Consider the following 21,926-nt stretch of genomic DNA (forward strand, 5'->3'; position numbering starts at 1 on the left):
CAAATAGAGCAGGTCTATACCGTACTCCTTATCAAATTATTTGGACCCAACAGTTCCCACATATGTTCAAAGCCACATGCGTGTCCTTGCTGACCAGCTGCTGAGGGTCTCTGGGTTTGTCTGTAAGCCCCCAGCCAGGTCAGGAGAAGGTTAAAGTTATTCTGAGCATGGCTGTCTGTCTCTGGGTAAAGTCTTCATGTTCTGTACATACAGGCTCATACTATAGAAGACAGTACAACAGCATTATACTCCTCCAGTGGTTAGCATGGTGATAGCATGGGTTCAGTCTATCTGTGTTGTATAACTAATAGCATATGCCAAATACATGTCCAAAGAAAGGCCTACCCACTGGCACATTGTCAAAGCCTCATGGAAGCCGTGGTTGTCGACTACTACTAAAATATTTGTTCTTTTATTATGTTATTGTTTATTATGACTGAATATTCACACAAAATAATTACAAAATATATTTATATATTTATTTCTTTGCATTTTTTAAAGCAGCCTTATTAATAACTTTGTGAGAGGTGTCACATCTGCTTTACAGGATAGGTTCCAGTACTGTAGTAGTAGTTTGACATTTTGGGAAATATTCTTATTCACTTTCTTAATGAGACTTAAAAGAGAAGATTCATGCCCCTCTTTACTGTTGATAATTAGTGAATTGAGGTAAATTTTTAATTAATGCTGCTTTAATGTCATGTATCATGAAACTGAGCAGCATGAAACATGAGGTTCCATAGTGTAGTGGTTCTAGAGACTATGCAGTAATCAAGGTGAAATGTTAACCCATTGTTAAGGTACTTTGGACAGTTTCGCTGTGGTGTAATGGCTGCACTGACCATGTCACTCTTCATTTTTGTCGCTGCAACCAGGAAGAAACGCATCATGCGCTGAATCACAGTGGTGCTCTGGATGAGAGAGGAGAGGAGGAGGAGGAGGAGGATAAAGAGGAGGAGGAAGACCTGGACAGGATGCATAGGAGTTACAGGAGAGCAGAGGGAGGGGGAAGACCAAGAGGTTCTTACAACCGTGCTAACAACGGAGAGCTAACTCAGAATGAAGTAGACCAGGTAAGACATAGTCAGTACTTGGTTTAATTGTGATGATAACATGCTACAGGGCGCCCGGTTAGCTCAGTGGGTAGAGCTGGCGATCGATGTACCGAGTCCTTGCTGCAACAGCCAAGGGTTCGAATCCAACCTGCGGCCCTTTGCTACGTGTCATCCCCTCTCTCTGTCCCCCTTTCCTGCCTGTCTCCAGCTGTCCTATCAAATAAAGGCATAAAAAGCCGAAAACAATATACTTAAAAAAAAAATAACATGCTACAGTATTGTATATTACAATATTGCAAAACTACTGGATGATTGCCATTAGGTTTGGTACAGTTTGTAATGAATATGGGCCATAGGTCTGCTCATGTGACCACAGCCTTGTAGCAGTTTAGTGAACTTTAAAACATCAAAATCCCACAAAGCATAATTTAAGAAACAGTTCGACATTTAGGGAAATGTGCAGGTGTGTAATATGTAAAAGGAGCTACCAGCCGGTATTTCCCAAAATGTTGAACTGTTCTTTCACGGGTAGTGCTGGGCAACTGTAGAAACATGGTGGTTAGACAATTAGTTGAAAGCAACACGTGGGTCATTCAACATGAATATCATCATCATGATATCATATCATGAATATTCCATTTCTGCCAATAAAGCCTCCTCAACATTACACACTGGACCTTTAAAAAATTCTGTATCAGTGACTACCAGCCTGACATATAAAACTGTGTATTAGACGAGGTGATCAGAGCGTCTGTCATGCTTGGAATAAGAGCCGCTGATGCTTCATCTTCAAATGCTGGAAAGCTGCCAGCTCAGCAGAATAGAAAAGCATTGTGGCACTTAAGCTGATTTCTAACCTGTAAAATACACTAGTGTGTGTGTGTGTGTGTGTGTGTGTGTGGAAAGTTAAAATAAAACTAAATGTGTAGACAATAAGCTTATTTCAGTTCACCTTCAGACACATTTTGTAGTAACAATCTAAAAATATAAAAAATGGGTTTGTGTATGTTGTGGTGCTGTCCCTTGTTTTTAGGGCAGAGAAGCCTGCCTTGTGAAAAAGAATTCTGCTACATTTTCACCTTTCCCACATAGCACTGCAGGTCAGAGGGGAGAAGTGTTTGATTTGTGACAGGATCAAGTGAAGATGGAAAGACTAGCCTGACATTAAACTGACATTGGAATTAAACTGCAATGGATAAGAGAGACAGAAAGAGGCACATAGGCCAACAGGTTAATTTTGACAAATGAAAACTGTGTTTATTCTTAGAAGTCTCACCCTCATGGTGCCACAAGAGGGACAGACTGAAACTGTTACTTGGTGAAGGGACATATCATAAAGCACTGATTCTCAATGACTGGAGCGTAGTGTGTGACAAGAATAGATCATCCATCCACGCCCTGTCTGTTGCTTATATCAATAATTAAAGCTATGAGTAAAGTGAGGCTATTAAAAAAACACACCAGTTGGTCAAAACTGGGATTAAGTCAAATGCAGACCACCTGCTTGTCTTCTTTTGTCTCTAAACCTCTCTCTCTGCCTTTCTCTTCCTCTGTCTCTATATTTTCAGACTTCTTTCTCCCTCCAGGAGTGTTTAAGGCTTTTGGAAGAAACCTTTCCCTTCACAGAAGAACAACAGGTATAGCCTCCTATTTTCTCTTCACTTCTTTTCAGTGCATTCTGTTGTGTTCTTCTTCTTGTCTCTTGCATAGCCAAACCTATCGCCATATTTCGTTTATTATTTCGTGCTGGAGAAATGTCTGACTGAACCCATAATCATTCTGGTATAGGGGTAAAAATGCTGGATTGTTTGTATTTTTTCCAGTCACAATCATGTTGTGCGGTGCTAACCCTAGGATGCAACAACAGTGCCCTTGCAAAATGGTGTCAGCAGATAGCGGAAGGGGTGGAGAATAATAGACTTCTTTACCTTGAACAGAACTCATTTTTCCTTCTTTCTTGGTCCTCAGTTACGTAATGTTGGCGGTAGAGGAGATCTGGAGTGTCAGTCCCCTGACAGGGACCCAATGATGCCCCCCATCATCCCCACCAGAAACCCATCCTTGGACCTGGAGCTTGAATGGCAGGACCTGTTGTCTATCATGGAGCCTGAGGTGACTGCGAGAATAAGATGAAATCATGAGACGAGTAAGCCAAGATACAATACATTGAAATACATTTTTCATCCCTTCTCTCCAGAACACAGAGGTTAACATGATGACTCCATTTGACCACACCCGGAATTCAAGAGCAACTGGGACCCTTCATGATGTGAGGTCTGAAGCTCTACAGCAAAACTGTAACAACCATGACAATGACGTAACAGAGGCTGATCAGGAGGTCCTTCTCATGGAGACTCCCCAGCAGCAAGGTAATTCAATTTAAAAGATGACATTTGTTGTTAGAATTCATGGACAGTATTCTTAAGCTTCAATAACTCCTGAGAAATTGAGCATGAAGATTAATTCTTGTCCTTGGATACAGCAGCTTGACAGTAAAAATCTCAACACAGGGCCCTTGTTTTCAAAGCTTTCAACGACATTTAGTGGCCTTTCAGTGGACTGAGTTGCTCATTTGCTATGGCGATGGTTTAGAAATTCCATAGGCCAACATGATCATGACAACTGAGCACCTCCATCTGCTGAGCAACCACACGATGTGGTTGAAAGCTTTGGAAAGAAGTAAGTTGGACCTTTTCTTGGGAATTTATCTTGAAAAGCTCCTCTTTTTCCAAAATCTTACCAAATGTTGTATATTCATGTGGGGGTGGCTGTGGCTCAGGTGGTAGAGAGGGCTGTACACTGATTGCAGAGTTGGTGGCTCGATCCCCACTTCCTCGTGTTTACATGTCAAAGTGTCCTTTGCCTAGACACTTTCCTGTTTGCTCCCCAGTCATTGGACCATAACAAGGAATGAATGATTGTAACAAAGAAGCTGTAGCATATCCCATAATTCTCAACATTTTGCAAAAATATCCACTCTTTCTTTCTAGGGTCGTTTGGGCCTCCAAGCCAGTCAGAGCCAGTCCTGTTTCCACTCACCCCCAGTGCAGATTTGGATGACCGCAGTTTAGCCTTTAACACAATGGACACTTCGACAAACTCTAATGTGTATTCCTGGCACAGTCCTCCAGATAACACAGATCTGCTTGCAGAAGATCCTTCAGAAGGCTTCCTGGGACTAAGTGCAGAAGATAACTCCAGTACCTTCAACATAAATCTGCTAACACAAGATCTTGTGGATACCGTGGAAAGCAGTCCATGTTCACAGTATGCTCCCTACCCTGAAAACCTTCCTACCTGGGATGTTAACTTTCATTCACGCAACATGACAGCTTCCAGTTTCACCCCATCTCCAGAGGGGAATGGTATGACCCAAGACCTTCTGACGTCTCCCTCCAATGTCTTTCTGAGTGACGAAGAGGATATTGAGAATGAAAACGGTCTCCCTAGCTCACTTAGTGACCTCTTAGAGGATGCTGCCATCTTAGATGAGTTTAGGTTGTTGGACCTAGCTCTGGAGGAAGGATTCACTCCTGAGATGGCAGCCAGGCTGGAAGAAGAGGGCTATCTTGGCCGTGGAATAGCCCAACAGGAAACTGGCAAAGATGATGACCACTTAGGCTCTAGCACGTCAGTCACTGAAGATCATGTTCAACCTAGAGGACATCAGCAAGGTAATTTAACAGGGAGGCAATATACCTTTTTATAGTGACTATTTTTGACATACTGTTCAACAATTTACCTTTCTTTTAAGAGAACACTAATACTAAATTTAAATATTACTACATAACTGTAGACCCTACCTTAACCTCTCCACGTTCCCTCCTTCTAGACGACGAGAATGAGGCAGACTCAGACTCTGGTCTTTCTCTGGACTTCAGCCACAGCCCTGCTTCTCCAAGTGCTTCTGAGGCCTCCTCTTATTCCTCTTCCTCATCCTCTTCATCTTGTGTGTCGGATGAGGGAAGTCCCTTCTCTGAAGACGAGGACAAAGATGCTGAGGATGGGTTAGTTGGTTTGGATATGGAATTGGAGGTGACCATAAAGCAGGAGGAGCTGGAAGAGGAGGAGATGGGTGCAGTAGGAGGAGTGTACCCTGAAGATGTTAAGAAACAATTCCCTCCCAACTATGGAGATGACAAGCTGTTTAATGGCTTCCCTTGGCTGGAGCATATCGGCCACGATCACACGTACAACCAACCCTGGTCATCTGCCTCCTCTCCATCCCTGGGCAAGATGTCTACCAAACACACCAAATCCTCCCTGCGACATGACAGTGCCAGGCCTTACCGCAGCTCCAGGCACATCTCTGAGACCAAAATGTGGAGCCGGGATGAACGGCGTGCACGGGCCTTGAAAGTCCCTTTCTCCAATGAGCTCATTGTTAATCTGCCAGTGGAGGAGTTTAATGACCTACTGGCCAATAGCCAACTCAATGAGGATCAGCTTACCCTCATCAGGGACATACGGCGCCGTGGTAAGAACAAGATAGCTGCCCAGAATTGCAGGCAGAGGAAAATGGATGTGCTGCTGGGACTGAAGGATGATGTGTCAGGTTTGAGGCGCTACCGCTCACGGCTGCTTCGAGAGAAACAGGAAGCCCTGAGGAATCTGCAGGAAATGAAGCGCCAACTTGGCATGTTGTACCAGGAAGTCTTTTCCACTCTCAGGGATGAGGAGGGGAGGCCACTGGATGCTATGGAGTACCTGCTTAATTTTGAGCCCAATGGTAGTGTCACAGTAGCTTCACGCCAACAAGGGGCAGCGATGCCACTAACAAAAACCAGCAAGAAACAGAGGGACAAGAAGAAGTGAGGAGGTGAACAAGCCGTTAGAGAATGTAGAGAGAGTAAAGAGATTCCTTAACAGGAATGTGATCAAAACCACAAAAAAGGCAGGAAATACGGATGCACTGGTGAATGAAGAATTCTTTATCTAGTGTCAATGGAAGGTGCTAAAAGGTACCATGAAATCCTCAAACACCCAAACAGATACCCTGAGAGGAAGTGATTTTCATGATGACGTTAATGTCGATTAAACCTTTACTCCGGGATGTGTTGTTCTCCATGCTTCAAACATTTTCTACAGTAAACAGATGGTAGGCCAGATGACATGGGAAATGCTAGTTCAGTCCCTAACCACAGTCCTGCTTTCTCTAGTATAAGCTTCCTCAGAGACTTGAAAACATGAGTTGAATAAGCCAACAGTGATAGCAGGCTGGATCCTGGCTGTCAGCTACTATAGCCAAACAACTGGGGACGCTACAATGACTGAGTCACCAAGAAAGGGTTGTTGGTACACAGGATGGGAAGTTGTGGTTATTCCCCTTGAGCTAGTAGAAGTGCAGAATCTCACTCAAATATGCTTTAGCAAGCTAAAGACTTGAGTTCATGGGGATCAAACCTGGGTATGTTCAGATCCCAGACGGTGCAGTAACCACAAGCCAACCCACTGCCAAACTGTACAACATTATTCAAAGACATTAGTTACCATCTCCAGCAAAACCCTTTCAAATTCTAACTATAGAGGGCATCTTGGAATAGCATACATAAGTTAAAACTGACTTCAAGTCAGTTTTCCTGTAAATTGACCATTGTTTTGAAGATTTCCACTTCTACCACATGAGGACTTAGATCATACACAAAAAGCTAAACTTTTTTTTGTCTATATAAGCTATATTAGAATGTGGCAACACTTTTTAGTAGGATATATTCATTGTTGCTTTCGGTCTCAGAGGATTTGTTAATAATAAGAACAAAAAGATCAAATAATACCAGCCTTATGCTTTAAGGTGGGGAGATGGTCTTTGAAAATAAGGTGAGATGATGTGGCATCATGCATTGTGTGTCCTTCCATGTCATTCAGTGGCAAACACAGAAAAGTAATGGAAATAGGAATATGAAGATTGGATGGATAGAGCACTTGGAACTTTCACACCTGGCCAGAAAAATGATATGTCAGATTGCAAGGGCCCTGTACCATTTTTTAAGGCTTTGAGATTCATGAATGGTGGAGTGACCAGACTGCAACAAACTGACAACAGTCTGTTAAAATATGACTGAGGAATGACTCCTTTTACCCATAAGTGGTGCCTGTATTGTTTTTTTTTTCTTGTAAACTAAAAGCATAACTGCAGTGGGTTTTACCTGTGCCTTTAACGTTTTTGTGTTCTTATGTATTTTTAACATTCATCTGTGAAGCTGTTGAAATCATATTGTCTATTTCACACAAGATAGTGGGAATCTTTGCTCCAAATGTAGCTACAAAAAGGGCAGTCCCAACCCTGACCTAAATTTAAAACAGGACTGGAATCTGTTGTCAGTCTTGACAGTTCTTTAATACAACTGAGTTTAGTTGTGAAGCTGTTAATGTTTTAAGATTGATTGCCATAATATATGTTAGGTGCCCAAAATGCTTATGAATGTACTGAAATTACAGTTTTGGCCTTTAAAGACAGGTAACTCTAGATTCCAACACTTCTCCAAACTCAAGGCTGATTTATGAATTGTTTCAAGTTAGCATGTCACCCTCTAGTGGTTGTACCCATAGCTGAGTAAGGCAGAACTCCAGAGATTCTGATGAAGACATTACTACAATGAATTAAACATGGCAGCAGTTTGACCTGTTGATACTAAGAATTTACAATCTGAACTAAATTTTGCATAATCTAGACTGTAGAAAGTATTATTATTGATAAAGCCATGTAACTAGTAGTATTGTTAGATTGTTTTTAGGCAAGAAATTATCAGTGTTTCACATGGTACCTCGTTGTAGAATCAAATTACTGTATGTGCATGTGTCCCTCTTAGATATCTGTATGGCAAAGAAACGCAGTGGAATGAAATGGTCTCTGCCAAAATCCCATCTTTCAAATTTATGTAGACCAATTCTGAGCTTCTTACAATGTAACACACTGCATGCTCATCATTACCACTAATGGAGCAAGATTTTAGTTGTTGTTAAGTGTTTACATTTTGTGACTGCCCAATGTGCTTGCTGGTATTCAAGGACTTGGGACCTTGTCTTCTGTAATATTAAAAATAAAAATAAATTGTATTTCTTTGGAGTCATGCAGTCCCTTCTCTGGTGTCTATACAGTAACAATAGCAGATAAAGGCTATCAGAGATAGCCATTGGTGTTTTAATTATGTATTAGCAGTCCTTTACAGTAAAAATGACGAGGTAAGCTGCATCCCAGTTTTGGTTGTGGTGCTTACTGGTACATACAAGCTAACACATAAACTGGCCCAATGACAATGGTAGAGGTCAGAGTGGGTTTTCTCAAGTGTGAATTACTACCTAGGGTGTAAAAAAAAAACTGTAAAAACACTTTAACAAGTGTTCTCTGGATCTTTGGGGTCCTGTGTAACCTCAGAGAACAAAATGCCCCTGTGCCATCACTCAGTTACCTGGAGGTCAGAGTACACAGGAAGTGTGTGGGATAGTTAGTTCCCAGCTCATGCCGTTATTGCATGTGAAATTTTACTGTTGAATCAAGACAAACAAAATGCACTTGATGAAAGAAAGGCAGAAAGGGAATTCTGGGACCAATTGACCAGAAGGCACCTTAGGGAAAAATACAGGCAAACTCAATTTGAGAGTATATGGCTTTAAAAAAAGATTACAAAGCAACAACCCACAAAGAGTTCTAGAAATAATGAAATTACAATGGAAATTACATTAGATACATTCTCATTGTCTTTTGTATTGTACAAATTGTGATTTAAGACAGTCAATGTTCCAGGAAATGGCTCAGTCAAACCATGAAGTAATCAATGGTACAGTTGAGCGGATATTAAATGGCTGTTCATTATTTGGCGTGTTTAAGTTTGCCAACTTTGCCTCAAAGTGCTGGAACCATAGGCAAGATAATTATTGTGTATTGTAAGCCCATTAGGGCTGGGCATAGTTATAGGACAATAATAAGAATGTAATTTATTCACGTAATAATGACAGGGTTTCTGCAGGATTCAACAGGGTAAATGTCAGTCTTTTTAAGACCTTCTTAAGACCATTATGAATGCAGTTTAAGACCTATTTCATTTCCATACTGGTAGGAAAAAAACAGTACAAAGGACATGAGGGAAAATCAGTATTGGCTCCATGAAAGTTTCATTTTGTAGTTGTTAGTGATCAATACAACTGTTTCCCAAAAACACATTTAAAGGGAGACTGAAAGATGAAACTTTATACAAGTAACTTTAACTTCATTGATCAAATTATTTTTTTAAGAAAAAAACTTATTTAAGATGTTTTTTAGGGCCTAACATTCAGATTAGTGGATTTTTTAAGACGTCCTGTTGTCTCAGGGACAATAAAAATGGCACATGGGACAAAAAAGTTCAGTGTATGGGACAATTATGGAATTATGGGACAGCAGAGAAATGTATCATTACAAATGAAATTATAAAGTTTATGTGAAATAGAATAGACATCATTTTAATTAAGTTTTCAAATTAAAAAAATGTGAGGTGGCACAACACAAGCTTTACACTGCATCTCTCTCTCTCTCTCACACAATCTTTCTCACTAGATATAGGTACTTTTTCAGATCCTCTTTAATTTAACTTTAATTCTACTAGCGGCAAATTTAGCGACTTATTCAGACCATGAGGAAAAAGAAGAGAAATATATTGCAATATATTATGTTGCCATAATTCCCATGCATGCTGCTCAGAGTAATCGCTGTCTATGGCTCTTCTACCAACAGCACGGGGGACTCTCCCTCTCCTCTTGTGCCGTGTGCAGTCAGCAGGTGTAGTGTGTGAAGTTCATTTGACCTCCTCTCTCTGGATTAGGGTGTTCCTATAGCTTATATGTCAATAGTTCAGTTCAGTTCAGTTCAGTTCGATTTTCTCCCTCCCTTCTTGATCAGTGAGTCCAGGAAGTTATGGAAGTTACTGAAACAAAGTTATTAAACTGCAATCATAATGTAGAATGAGAAAAACAGATCAATCTGTGACAATGGCTGCTAAGTCTGGGACAGTAGAAAGGAAAATTGTTGACAGTTGCTGGACACTGACAAAAATTCTTATTTTTTTTTTTCAAGCTCTGGTTTTACTGACAGCACAAAAAGGCTAACGTTTAGCCCTCAAACAGCTTCCCAAACACTCAGATACCTGAGGTAGTTATACATTTATTGATGTGGGCCATTAAAATGTAAAAGGACTAATAGAGACACAAAAGTACAAACAGTTACATAAACGAAAAACCTTTATTGTCCAAAACAGACAATTAAAAAGTAGATCAGCCATGACAGTGACATTGCAAGGGAAACCAATAAACATGCAACAGGACAACACAAGCTAATCCGCTAAATACAGATAAAGGTTTCAGAGACAAGATAGAAAAAGCTAACTAGCAGAACCAGGTGCGGCTAATTCAATCCCCTCCTGTCAATGGTGAGGTATAACAGAAGGCAGTCAGCGTGCAGCACATTTAACTCTGGTAACACTGATGTGCATGGTGAAGATATAAGAGCGCCCCAAAGGCCGGAAGTTCTACAAAGTAATTTCAGTAATTTTACTGAACAATACATTTGTGTGGAAACCGATCAGTAGAAAGGGTAGGCTTAGACCTAGCGTACAGATGCCGACATACAGTAGTAACAGCATTCGCACAGAAATTTTAGAGTCAGAAAGGTTTGACTTCAAATGCTACAAACTATTTACAGCTGAGCCAACTCACTTTGACCGCCCTGTAATTCAGCCTCTAAAGAAGACCGTGTTTCTTTCTGTTTATTCTTCTGGCCTTTTGATAGGAAGTACTTGGGCAGGAATTTTTATGTTTACATATCCTGTGGTTGCTTATTTAAAGAACGTGACTGTTTTTATGCTGCTTTGAGTTCGTGCATCTTCCACAACATGTCACTCACGGTAAGGGCTCATTCAAATGATCATTCTGTAAGAAAACATAAATATTTAAAAATAGCTGCTGTTTCAAGTGTTGTGACATGAGGCAGTACGAGGTGAAGCACAAAAACAATATCCACTGGACATGAATGGAGGTTCATTATAATAAGGAAAACACAATGGAATTTTCTCTTCAAGGTCAGTTCACTTATAATCTCCAGCAGCAAAAGGCGAGCCAAGGGTAAGATCAGAGAAGGGGATTTGAACTAGAGCTAACCCGGGTCTGCTAACAGAGGAAGCTACTACACTAGCTTTAATACAGTACACATAGAAATAAGCACAGCCGGGCAACATTCAACACATTAAACACAGGGAGACATCAGGCAGCAGTGAAAACACCAGAGAAAGACCTCTTGTATGCTAATCATATTGAATTCAAAAGTCCTTTGCCGTTTTATTTATGCAAATATCAAAACTTTATGAACAAAGGACGGTCTGCAAGCAAGAGGATCCCAGAAATACTTCTAATGTGCTGAATCATCATGTCTTGAGTGTTGCCCGGCCCGCACAAGCTAAAATAATACAATCTAGAAAAACACACATGTGGCTGAGTGTGTGTGAAGGTTAAAACAAGGGAGAGGAAATGATTTTAAACATATGTTTAATCACCTCCTCCATTAGGAATAAAACCCAGCTGAGGCTGTTATGGAGCATGTATCTACTGCTGAGTGAGCCGCAGTCTCATCAGGAAACCTTCACCTACCAGCCAAGGTGGCTCTCTCACCATCAGCCAAAGCAGCTTGTTGGCTGGTTTCGATCCAATGTGGCTGCCAGAGTAAATGAATGTACAAAGTACAGCCGACAATTCACTGACTGGCTGGTCAGTTCCCAAACTGATGGTCCACATGAATCACTTTGTGACTGTTAACTTCACACTGAGGGCAACGAGTTAGAGGGGGTGCCTTTATTTCCCATGGAAACATGTTTGATGATCATCAGTCAGAAAGGCTTGCTGCAGGTGTTACTCCAGTAGCAAATATACTCAAATTAGAAAAGCCTGTTGCAGCAGCTCAATATATTATGCATGCTTGTTTACCTACTCTTGCAATTAACCGTCAATAAGGATAATTAACAAGGAGCCTGGTTGATTTTATAAGACCCTGCATCAGAGTGTCAAACAGCTGAGCTCAGTGCCTAACACACCTTCAACCTACGTTTGGCTCAAGTAAAAACCTGCAGTTTCTCAGCTGAGAACCCTGTTCATTCTAATTGTATGTGTTTCAGTCTGAATGATCATCACTTGGTTCAACACTTTGCCCCACTAATTTACAGGCTGGAGGGTAGGGGTGTCAGAAATCTCAATATTTTGTTCTGTGATATTGTATTGATTCTCAAATCGAGTGTTATAAACGTAAACCTCTCAGTTTGATGTTGGATATTACAGAGATTGGGATAAATACAAATTCTGCTGGAATAAAAAAAAAAAAAAGTTTAGATTTTATGTATATGGTGATTTGTTCTTTACACTGACAGTCTTCCTAAAATTACATAAAAAAACTTTTTATACTTACAGTATCGCAATATATTGAGTAGTAACCCCTGTATTGTACCCACCAGATTCTAGCCAATACACAGCCCTATTAAAGGGCACATCAGCATCCTCAGGCAGAATTCTTGGACTGCCACTCCTGACGCTGAGTCTCAACTAGTACAACACCAACTGCTATGACAATCATGTAACTCTTCATCTAAAGTTATCCAGTGTGCCCGTCACTCTAGCAGTGTGGAAATGTACAACCTGCCAGATGTTTTTGCCACCGTGTGTACACTCCAGCCACTTTGGCAGGTAACCAACCAGCCTCTCGTCCAGCATAAAGTAACTCCACAAAATTGGCACGAAAGGTTTGAATCAAAGCAGCCTCATCTGCCAGTGAATGAACTCAAATCAGTAAACTTAAACATGGTTCACTACTTCTGTAAGTTGTCATTTGTCTTCTAGCCTTGCTTGAAGGTGATTCATGGGATTCATACTAAACAAATAAGTTCAGTAGGAATGGCCAAGTCAAGCAGCGAAAACAGCTGGTGAATTGAGTACTTTTGTAATTGATGGTTTAAAAATAAATAACTCAAAACACATTAGGAGAGTGCTATGCCCTTATATATATATCTTAATACTTAGAAAGCATATGATTGAGTAACATGAAATAAGGCAGATGGACATTTTACATTGAAAGCAAAACTACAGGTTTACCTGTGGACCTCCACAAAATGAGCACACAAACATTAACTGACGGTTTGATAAAATACAGACGAGTTCCTTAGTTTTCATTAAAAACTGAAACAGAAAGCAAAGTAGCTTTGGGAAAAAGCATAATCCGTTGCTGGAATGACTTTTTAAAAAACTGTTTCAGCAGACAACTGCAGGACACTCAAGTGCTGGCTGGTTGGCTGCCACATTGGCTGGTAGGACATGTAAAGCCAAGGCAACGACTGGTGGTCTTCTCACGTAGAATGTCGGAGTGTAACGATACATGCATCCCGTACCGTTTGGCGCAGGATGTTCATTTCGGTATGGGAGTGCCTCGGTTCAGTACACCCGTGACCTAAACGATTACTGTCAAAACAGCCTATTTATGTTGCCTACTCGCACTCGTGGAACAGAAGTTCTAGAGCCCGAGTTTTACCTGGAAAGTTTTGGCAGTGCACCAGTTGTCCACCAGCTGTAGCATGCTAGTCTGCTTACCTGGGTAGTTTAAGCTAAACAGGCAGCGATTAGCGGCAAACTGTATGCAGACGATGTTCAACTGATGTTGGATTCATCTGTGGAAACACTTTAAAACGTGTCGTTTACGACCGCCCCCCCCACCATCAAACGTGGCGATATGCAGAACGAGACATGAAAACAGACCGGCAGCCTTTCACCGCAGATACAGGCCGTGCCAAAGTAACAACTATAACTACTATGTGTTTATTAATGTGGATATGCAACCATACTTGGATGGAAAATACAGGATTTAAGCATATGGTGCTTGAGCCCAGCTACACTGTGCCTTCACATGTGAATTTTAATCAGTCTCTTGTGCTGCTCTGTAAGCTGTTCAACAATGATCAACAGGTCAGAGTCTAATGATGGAGCATTACTGACATTTGTGTTATTTTTTTCTTATTGACAATATGCCAGTATTTGAGTGCAGTTACTGTTACAGTAAGAATTGAACAGAACTAATGAGCTACTGTTATCATTTTTCACAATAAATAACAAAAATGTTTTCCCTGCTCTACTGAAAACCGAGGTACATACCGAACTGTGAATGTCATGTAACGTTACACCCCTAGTAGACTGCAACTGCTCTTTGTCAATCTGCCCACGTCAGAGTGAAATGTACAGTCGTCATTTGGCATTTGAAGTTTCAACTGAGAACAGCGTTACATACAGCAATAATGAGAACTCAGAGAGTGGCACAGATACTGAGAGAGACGAATGTTTTCTGTCCATTCTTTCACTCCTCCATAATACCTCTCCTCAATTCATTCCGTTCCAAAAGAAGTTCCCCCCAATGTATCCTGACAAAGCAAGAAGAAAAGTTTGTGCTCTCTTAGCCACCACAATTCATCGGGCGCTTTCACCATCTTTTCAACCGAAATGTTTTTTTGTTTTTTTTAAAACAGGACTTATAAACCGGTGATTGGGAGGAGAGACAAACTTGCCAGCCACAATCAAACATTCAGCTTGCTTCTCACATGAATGCACATGTTTAAGAGATAAGCTTGACAGCTTGCGGTGTATTCCTGTATTTCCAACACCAGGCACCTGTCACCAAATGTAGGAGACAAATTCTTTTATGGTCATTTCACTGTATTCAGTTCAATATTGGGCTTGTGACGCCAACGAGGAATACTAGCAGAACAAAGGCACCAATTCCCATCAAGTGACATGTTCTTGGTGAGGGAAAAACGTAAAGTAAGAGAGACTAAGTGTTAACATACCTCTTTAAAAAAAAAAAAAAAAGAATAAAAAAAAGAATACATTTTCAGTCAAGATACAGGTGGGAGTATCTTTTGAGGAAAGGACACCAGTCTCCTTTCAGGGCAGGAAAACAACCTTCTTCTGTCCTCTGTCAGCTACATTGGCAGTTCAATCCTAATGATCTGGGATTTTCTCCACTTTTCTCCACTGCCAAAGTGGCTGCTAGAATCAATTACCTGGACAACAGTTCACCAGCACATAGTTGATTTCCCGCCCTGCACTTCCGCACTTCCTTTCTTTTCCTCTTTGCACCTCCACCTCCACTCATCTAGTCTTTTTTCTCTTCCTCTTTCTTCTCCTCCTCCTCTGTGGGGTAAGAGTGCCAGGTGAGACGCTCCTCGTAGAAAGAGATGACCACCTGGGGACATTTGACGTTGGCTTCCTTGGCTGGGACGAGGTCTGCCTCGTCTGAGTTCTTCCTGTTCATTTAATTCAAGAGAAAAAGTAGAAAGAAATATAGCAGAGACAGACAGGTGAAAGAAGGCAGAGAGAGGGGAAAAGGAAAAGGAGAACACAAGAGGGAGAGCGAAATAGAGAGAAGTGTGTGAGACAATGGGGGCTTCATTTATTTCCTCCTACAAAACAGTTTTAGCTAAGTCAATAACAAGGATAACAAGTTGCTCTCTGACAACCTGCAACTTGACGATGCAACTGACCTCCGCCTTTACAGTAGTGGCCTTTACAGTCTCCGCTGATTGTAGCACAGACTAAGGAGAAGCTTGCTGCTCCACAACAGCTCAATCAGCAACACAACTAGATACCCGTATTAAAGTGGCTTTGTGGTTTAGTTACTCTAACTATGACCTCAGTAGTTAACGTATCATTGAATTTACACATTTACTCGTGAAGAAAACAAAAGTCAGGTGCTGGTGGGTTGCAGGACCATGTAGTTAAAAATAAGAATTAACCACCGTACACTGAAATGACTTTACTGACTTTATTATTTTGCCTGAAGGTTCCTCAGTTTTGTTCAGCAAAACAAAAGAAAGTCTTTTTTTGTTCCAACACTGGCCTGGCATGGACATTGTGGTTCACATAACTCTACTGTGACACTGGAAAAAGTATGATTGCAGCACTGATGGACTTACGGTACATCAGCCATCAGAGTTATTAATAGAATTAGAAGTGCTTTCTGTGATTCCACACTGAACCCTATTGTAAGGCCCAAATGGGCTCTGAGCAGGAGATCTTCACCGATCTTCTTATTTCCTTCAACCAGGGTACAAATTATATTCCATGTTGTATTGTCTGTTCAATCAACTGTTGAATCCTCTGAAAGGAAGACTTATTCTACCTCAAAGCCATCTCATTGGACGTTTACAAAGACAGTGAAGAAGACCCACCACTTCATGAGGAACATCAGCTCTCCACTGGAGTCTGTCGCTCCAATAATCCTCTCCGGCTGCAGACCTCTACCAAAACCTCTTGCCTTCTCGCCCTGCAGACAGAGCAAGAGAACATTGACCAAAGAAGAGAAAATAGACAGGTGCGAGATAATGCTGTACTGAACTTTAAAACACCTGTATGTAGACATATCTGCTTAGTTAAAAAAAAACTGTCAATTCTTTTGTGGTCTGGATGACTGCTGGGATTCTTTAGCCTAAAGCAGTCCCTCTCCTTTGCTCACCTCTTCCTTCTTCCTCTTGCTCCCTCGATCCTCTGAGTCTCCCGAGGCCTCACTGGTGACTTTCCTCTTGCCCTCCTTCTTTTTCTCCTCCTTCTCTTTGTGTTTCTGCATGTACTCGGCGATAAGGTCTGGACAGTCCAGGTTCTCTTCCGGCTCCCATGTGTTATCTTCACTGGAAAGGTGGGTGCAGACAGAACACAGTGTAGTATTTCTTTTTTTTTGTAGGGCTGTAGATCAATGGCAAAATTCTGAACTTTCAATATTGAGAGCAAACTTCAGTGCTGATTCTTTATGCTGCACATGCCTTTTTCAAACTAAAAACTCTGTAAACACTAAAAAGAATCCCCAAATTAAGAAGAAAAACATTTGCCTTTCGGCAAAGAACACCAAGCATTATCTCAGTGAACGGAGTTATACTCACTCTGAGAAACCCTTCCATTTCAGCAGAAACTCCACTTTTCCCTTAACCACTCTGCGGTCCAAAACCTTCTCCACAACATACTCCTCCTCTTCCTCCTCCTCTGCCGCTGCCGGTGGTGGTGGTGCGGCTGTGGTGGCGGCGGCGGCTGTGACGGCTGCTGCTGCTGCTGCTGCTTCTGGTGCTGGTGATTCTGCAGGTGCTGCAGGCTGCTCCTCCTCTTCAGCCTTCTTGCCCTTCTTTCCTGCTACGGTCGCCAGCTTGACGTCTGCTGAGGGCACTTCTAGTGGACCCAAGAGGAAATATGCAGAAACAATGATAAAAGAATTCAAATAAGTAATAGATCGATAGGTAAATTATTCTATACCACATTTTAATAGTTATTTTTGAATGGAGGAAATACAAGGGCTGATTAGTATCTCCTGCAATAAAACTGAACTGAAAATGTTCAAAAGCCATGAACGACTGACCTGAGCAGCAGCTAGCAATTCTGGAGCTACAAGATACAGCAACATGCAGCGGTCTTCGATTAAACTAGTCATACAACGATCAGCCATAACACTGGTTATGTGGTTATCATGGCAGCTGTCAGTGGGTGGGAGATATTATCCAGTGAGGACGGCAGGCTTCAGCACAGAGTCGGTGGCCTGCCGTGAGTCAATGAGTAAAGCAACTGACTGAATTTCATAATGAAACTGTATGTGGGTCAGCCACATCGGATCAGGGGCGGCTGTGGCTCAGAGGCAGAGCAGGTCGTCCCCCAATCGGAGGTTCGTTGGTCTGATCACCGGGTGGTGTCACATGCCAAAGTATCCTTGAACAAGATACTGAACCGCGAAGTGCATCGGTGTGTGAATGTGTATGAATGAGTTAGTTTCTGATCGATGGGCTTTACCATCATGTGTGTGTAGTGTAAAAGCGCTTTGNNACAGGTCCATTTACCATCCATTAGCTAATTAGGTAATAATTGTCTCATAATTATAATATAATCATAACTCCAAAATGCAAAACGTCACTGTCGTCACATTATGATCTGAGAAACTTGCACACTCCCTGTCCAATCCAGATCAAAAGCCAGGGGGAAACCATGTTAGGCCCAGCAGGAGAGAAAAGCAGCTGAAACCTGAGTATGCCGGGAAAGAAAGGAGGAGGGGTCACCAGATAAAGAGCTGCACCGTTCAAAGGACTGGCTCTGTGCAACCACCGTGAGAGGTTTAAACTATTGCATCTGGAGTGGGTCTGCTGAGCGTTACAATCCAGCCACCATTTTGGCAGGTAACCTAACTAAGAGCTTAAGTCCTGACATCATGGCCAGGCTAGCTTCCGCTAGCAACCACTACAGCAACGTTTGGGAATTAACAATCAGATTGTACTGACAGAATAAAATTAAAGCTCCCATAAAAAACTAACCCCAAAAAAATGCTTCAGTACTTCTATCATCCTGAGTTAGTTCCAGCCATATAACACTCATGCAGCACAACTTTCACCTCTCAGAATGCTGGCTTTACACAGTGTTGCTGTCTCTGTGTTTACAGACTAAAACATCTTCAAACTCCAGACTGTTCACTCAGCCACAGACTGTTGTCACACTGCAGCATGTTCACGTCTGTGAGGAAGAGGAGAGTTCATTTGGAGGTAACTTAACTTTATGCTCTGTCTTTTGACAGTTAAAACCTGAAGGAATGTCTGTTTTTCACCCTGAACAATGATCATAATAATCTCTTGTGTTATTGTGCCAATGTAAGTGGTCGATATTGAATCAGATTGGTCACAACTATAGCTACAGCTCTGCTGTCTCAAAACCTGTGCAGCATTCAGCCCCCCCCGCTGTTATGGGTTCCTACATTACAATGAACATGCTCGTTGTAGTTTGACTCAACGCCATACACTGTCTTGCTGTTCCAAGCACTCAATAGAGCACCGAACACTGAAAATAGTCCCCAACAAATGCACTATTTACTCCACACATCTGTAATGTCTTATCACTAGGGCCCCTTCTAAGGCCCCTTCCTCTCATATGGGATATTATGGGGAGATGGTTCTACACTCTGTGTATATGGCTGACTTTAGGGGATTGGGGCATGTTTTAGCAGCTTAGTAGCTATATACCCCCCCGTTATAACAGCCTTTTTACAACTTAAATTCAAATTCAAATTGACTTAAGAGATGTATCGCCCCGCTCTAGTTAATGGGCTAAACCCTACACAACCCTTGTTATGGTCTTTATTCACATGACAAGTGTGCATTTGCATTATGCAAATATCACTGTCAAAGTAGGAAAAAAGAAATCCTAGCATACTTAAAAGTCAACATGAAATATTTTTAACTCCATCTCTTGTAGACTTGACAAAATGTAATGCTGGCTTACTTTTGCTAAATGTGTTCATATTCCAATAACATGTTAAACATGATAGCAGACTAAGCATTTCATTTCCCATGTCACTGGAACTCCAGCTCCTGGCTCACTTGCAAACACCTTAATTAAACATTATATTAATCTGTGTGCACATGAATCAGGCGACTGTTTACTACAACTACTACTGAAGTGCTACACGGTAACGATTCCCATAGCAGGACACTGTGGCTGCCACACGTGTGGAGCTAACAACCTTTGAATATGCATATTGAGTCAAACATTGCTTTCATCACTGAACTGACAGACACATTGTGGAACTGCAACAAGTATAAGAGTATCTGAAACTCAATTCTGGCGGCTAGCAGGACCTCGGCTGATGTGTCTCGTTTCATTATCTGATATTTGGCGGTTTGGCAGCGAGGAAGAAAAAACGCCCTCCTCCATGCCTCCCGAGTAACCGCAGAAACAAAGCTGTGCTGCCCCACTGTTTCATGAAAAGCGCCGGAGCCAGTGTGCTGCACACGGTGTCTACATCATGCCTGCACCCGCTGCACCAGTAGTCAACGAATGCCAGAATAAGTCCATTTCATTTGACCTCATTTGGCCACAGTGTGTTGCAATTCCCCGATCCTGAGCAATGAGAGGAGCCAGGCGGCCCACCCCCTACAACCAGAGGGCAACATGGCTGGTGTTTTCCCTCAACAGCTAGCTAACATGAGCCTTACCTTTACAGAGAAAGCTTCGGAGCGCTTTTATGGGCTTATGGCAGGCCCGAGTGAGAACACTGTGATTTGGCCGTCCGTTGTAGACGAGTAACTAACCGAAGACCCGCCACTGGTGACACTAAACTACCCTGCTTTGGCTCGACTTTACCTCAATGGGCTTTGCTGCTGAATAACACAATAGCCTCCGCGTCGCTAAACAACGTCGATCCAGTTCTGCCCGCCAACAGCCCACAGCGGACGTTACGTCAGTGGATAGGCAAGGCATTGTGGGAGGTGAAGTCTTTGCCTTTGCCAACAGCAAATATACTGTAGTGCTCTACAGTGAATGACATTTTGATTTACTGTTTAACACCAAAACAACTGGAAAATAAATAGACCTGAGCACAAGCATTTCCCCTAGCCTACTATAAAGGTGCAGTGTGTAGGATTTAGTGACATCTAGCAGCGTAGTGGCAGATTGCAACTCGCTCGAGTCACCCTTCCCTTCAAAGCGAGGAGAAACTACACTGGCTGCAAAACATACAAAAAATGTGAACGCCCCTATCAAGAGCAAGTAATTGGTTTGTCCTCTCTGGGCTACTGTATAAACATTGCGGTTCAACATGGCGGACTCCACTGAAGGCGACCCGCAGCGTCTGCAGAAACTGCTCATTCTAAAGTAACAGAAAGCATAGCAATTTCTGTATTCAGGTGATTATACGTTAATGAAAACATAGTTATGAATATTATATTCCATGTCTGCGAAATAGATCCTCCTAAATGTTACACACTGGACCTTTAAGACTGTGAAAGACAATGTAGATGTTAGAGATGAGCGAGGACACCATTATCATTCTATTTAGCACTGCTACTGGATGCTTCCCCTCAGCTTAGAATTCAACAGACTCATCCAATATGAACATGTGAATATCAACATACAAGATTGTTAGATTGTTTTGTCATGCTTTTTTTTACTTACAAAAAACTATTTCCTGTTCTTAAAATGACACACTCAGTAATGGGGCAAAAGTATAAATCCATAGTTTGGCTAATTACATGAGTTTAAGTTCTAAAATTGGCCATAAACAATGTTTGGCTTTTTAAGAACTAAGAATTGTTCCTTTATTATTCAATCAAATAGAATAGATTTGAAACCAAAAAAGAGATTTGAGAGCAAAAAAGAGTAAGTGGCAATCAAAAAAAAATTTTTTGAGAGAGATTGAAAACAGAACAGGTTGCAAATTGAAAAAAAATTATGAGAAGAACATTTTCTTCCAACTTCAATAAAACTAATGTTTGTAGTAAAAACATACGACATATTTGAATTATAAACCAGTCTCTTGCTTGCGAGTTGTCTAAAAGTTTGTTTGCAATCAGTCCTTCTCTGCTTGCAAAGTTCCTAAAATTTTTGCTTTGCGAAAGATTCAACCTGCATTGATGGGCCGGGGCCCTAACGCTGGTGGATGAGAGAAAGAGTTTTCTTATTGGTTGGTTTGACCTGGCTACGCTTCGCATTACACCCACTTCTCCCTTCCTGCTGGTGCCTTGCTTGGGAGGTAAGATGTTGCTCTTGAAACGTGTTCCCAATAGTAATGATTGCGGCTTTATAATCGTTGGCGTACCAGCCTGCCGTACCATTCACAACAACAAACAAGCAACACACAAGTAAATGAATTATATGCCTGCTGCTGCAAGCAACACTGATTAAGCAGCAACATGGTTGTCTTCTGCTAGTCACGGCCTGAGCAAGTAGCCTAATGAGTGAGTGAATTACAGGGAGGCCCGTATACAACGTAGGCTGGTGTTTTAAACATTTAGTGTGCATGGTAACTCACGGTGCAAAACGTCCCGGTTCCTAACACAACAGTACTAACGTGGATTACTAAAC

The 21,926-nt window shown here is 41.7% G+C and overlaps 2 protein-coding genes across 3 annotated transcripts in view; one reads left to right on the top strand and one right to left on the bottom strand.

Moving 5' to 3' along the window:
• The window catches only part of nfe2l1a (nuclear factor, erythroid 2-like 1a), a 22,451-nt gene extending 14,337 nt beyond the window's left edge, over positions 1–8,114 (top strand). For both annotated transcript variants that reach the window (XM_035654356.1, XM_035654358.1), the window contains exons 4-9: positions 876–1,073; positions 2,624–2,692; positions 3,024–3,167; positions 3,253–3,424; positions 4,046–4,729; positions 4,888–8,114. In XM_035654356.1, coding sequence (XP_035510249.1) covers positions 876–1,073; positions 2,624–2,692; positions 3,024–3,167; positions 3,253–3,424; positions 4,046–4,729; positions 4,888–5,870 — 2,250 coding nt within the window. In that variant the 3' untranslated portion in view covers positions 5,871–8,114. The remainder of the gene's footprint in view (positions 1–875; positions 1,074–2,623; positions 2,693–3,023; positions 3,168–3,252; positions 3,425–4,045; positions 4,730–4,887) is intronic.
• Positions 8,115–10,250: 2,136 nt separating this feature from the next.
• cbx1a (chromobox homolog 1a (HP1 beta homolog Drosophila)) lies at positions 10,251–18,576 on the bottom strand. Its single transcript, XM_035654978.1, has 5 exons — positions 18,558–18,576; positions 16,982–17,261; positions 16,561–16,732; positions 16,277–16,371; positions 10,251–15,352 (listed from the first exon to the last, which is right to left on the bottom strand). The coding sequence occupies exons 1-5, from the start codon at positions 18,574–18,576 to the stop codon at positions 15,202–15,204; spliced, it is 717 nt and encodes a 238-aa protein (XP_035510871.1). The 3' UTR covers positions 10,251–15,201.
• Positions 18,577–21,926: the final 3,350 nt, after the last annotated feature.

This window comes from Morone saxatilis, unplaced genomic scaffold (genome assembly GCF_004916995.1).
Source record: "Morone saxatilis isolate NCDOM2014 unplaced genomic scaffold, NCSU_SB_2.0 Contig14, whole genome shotgun sequence".
Lineage (NCBI taxonomy): Eukaryota > Metazoa > Chordata > Actinopteri > Moronidae > Morone > Morone saxatilis.

Bases quoted from the DNA above. Each gene is read 5' to 3' on its own strand.
- cbx1a (XM_035654978.1), bottom strand. The intron at 16,733-16,981 runs GTGAGTATAACT...CCACCTTTCCAG, and splicing joins AAATGGAAGGGTTTCTCAGA to TGAAGATAACACATGGGAGC. The intron at 16,372-16,560 runs GTGAGCAAAGGA...CTCTGTCTGCAG, and splicing joins GCAAGAGGAAGAAGGAAGAG to GGCGAGAAGGCAAGAGGTTT.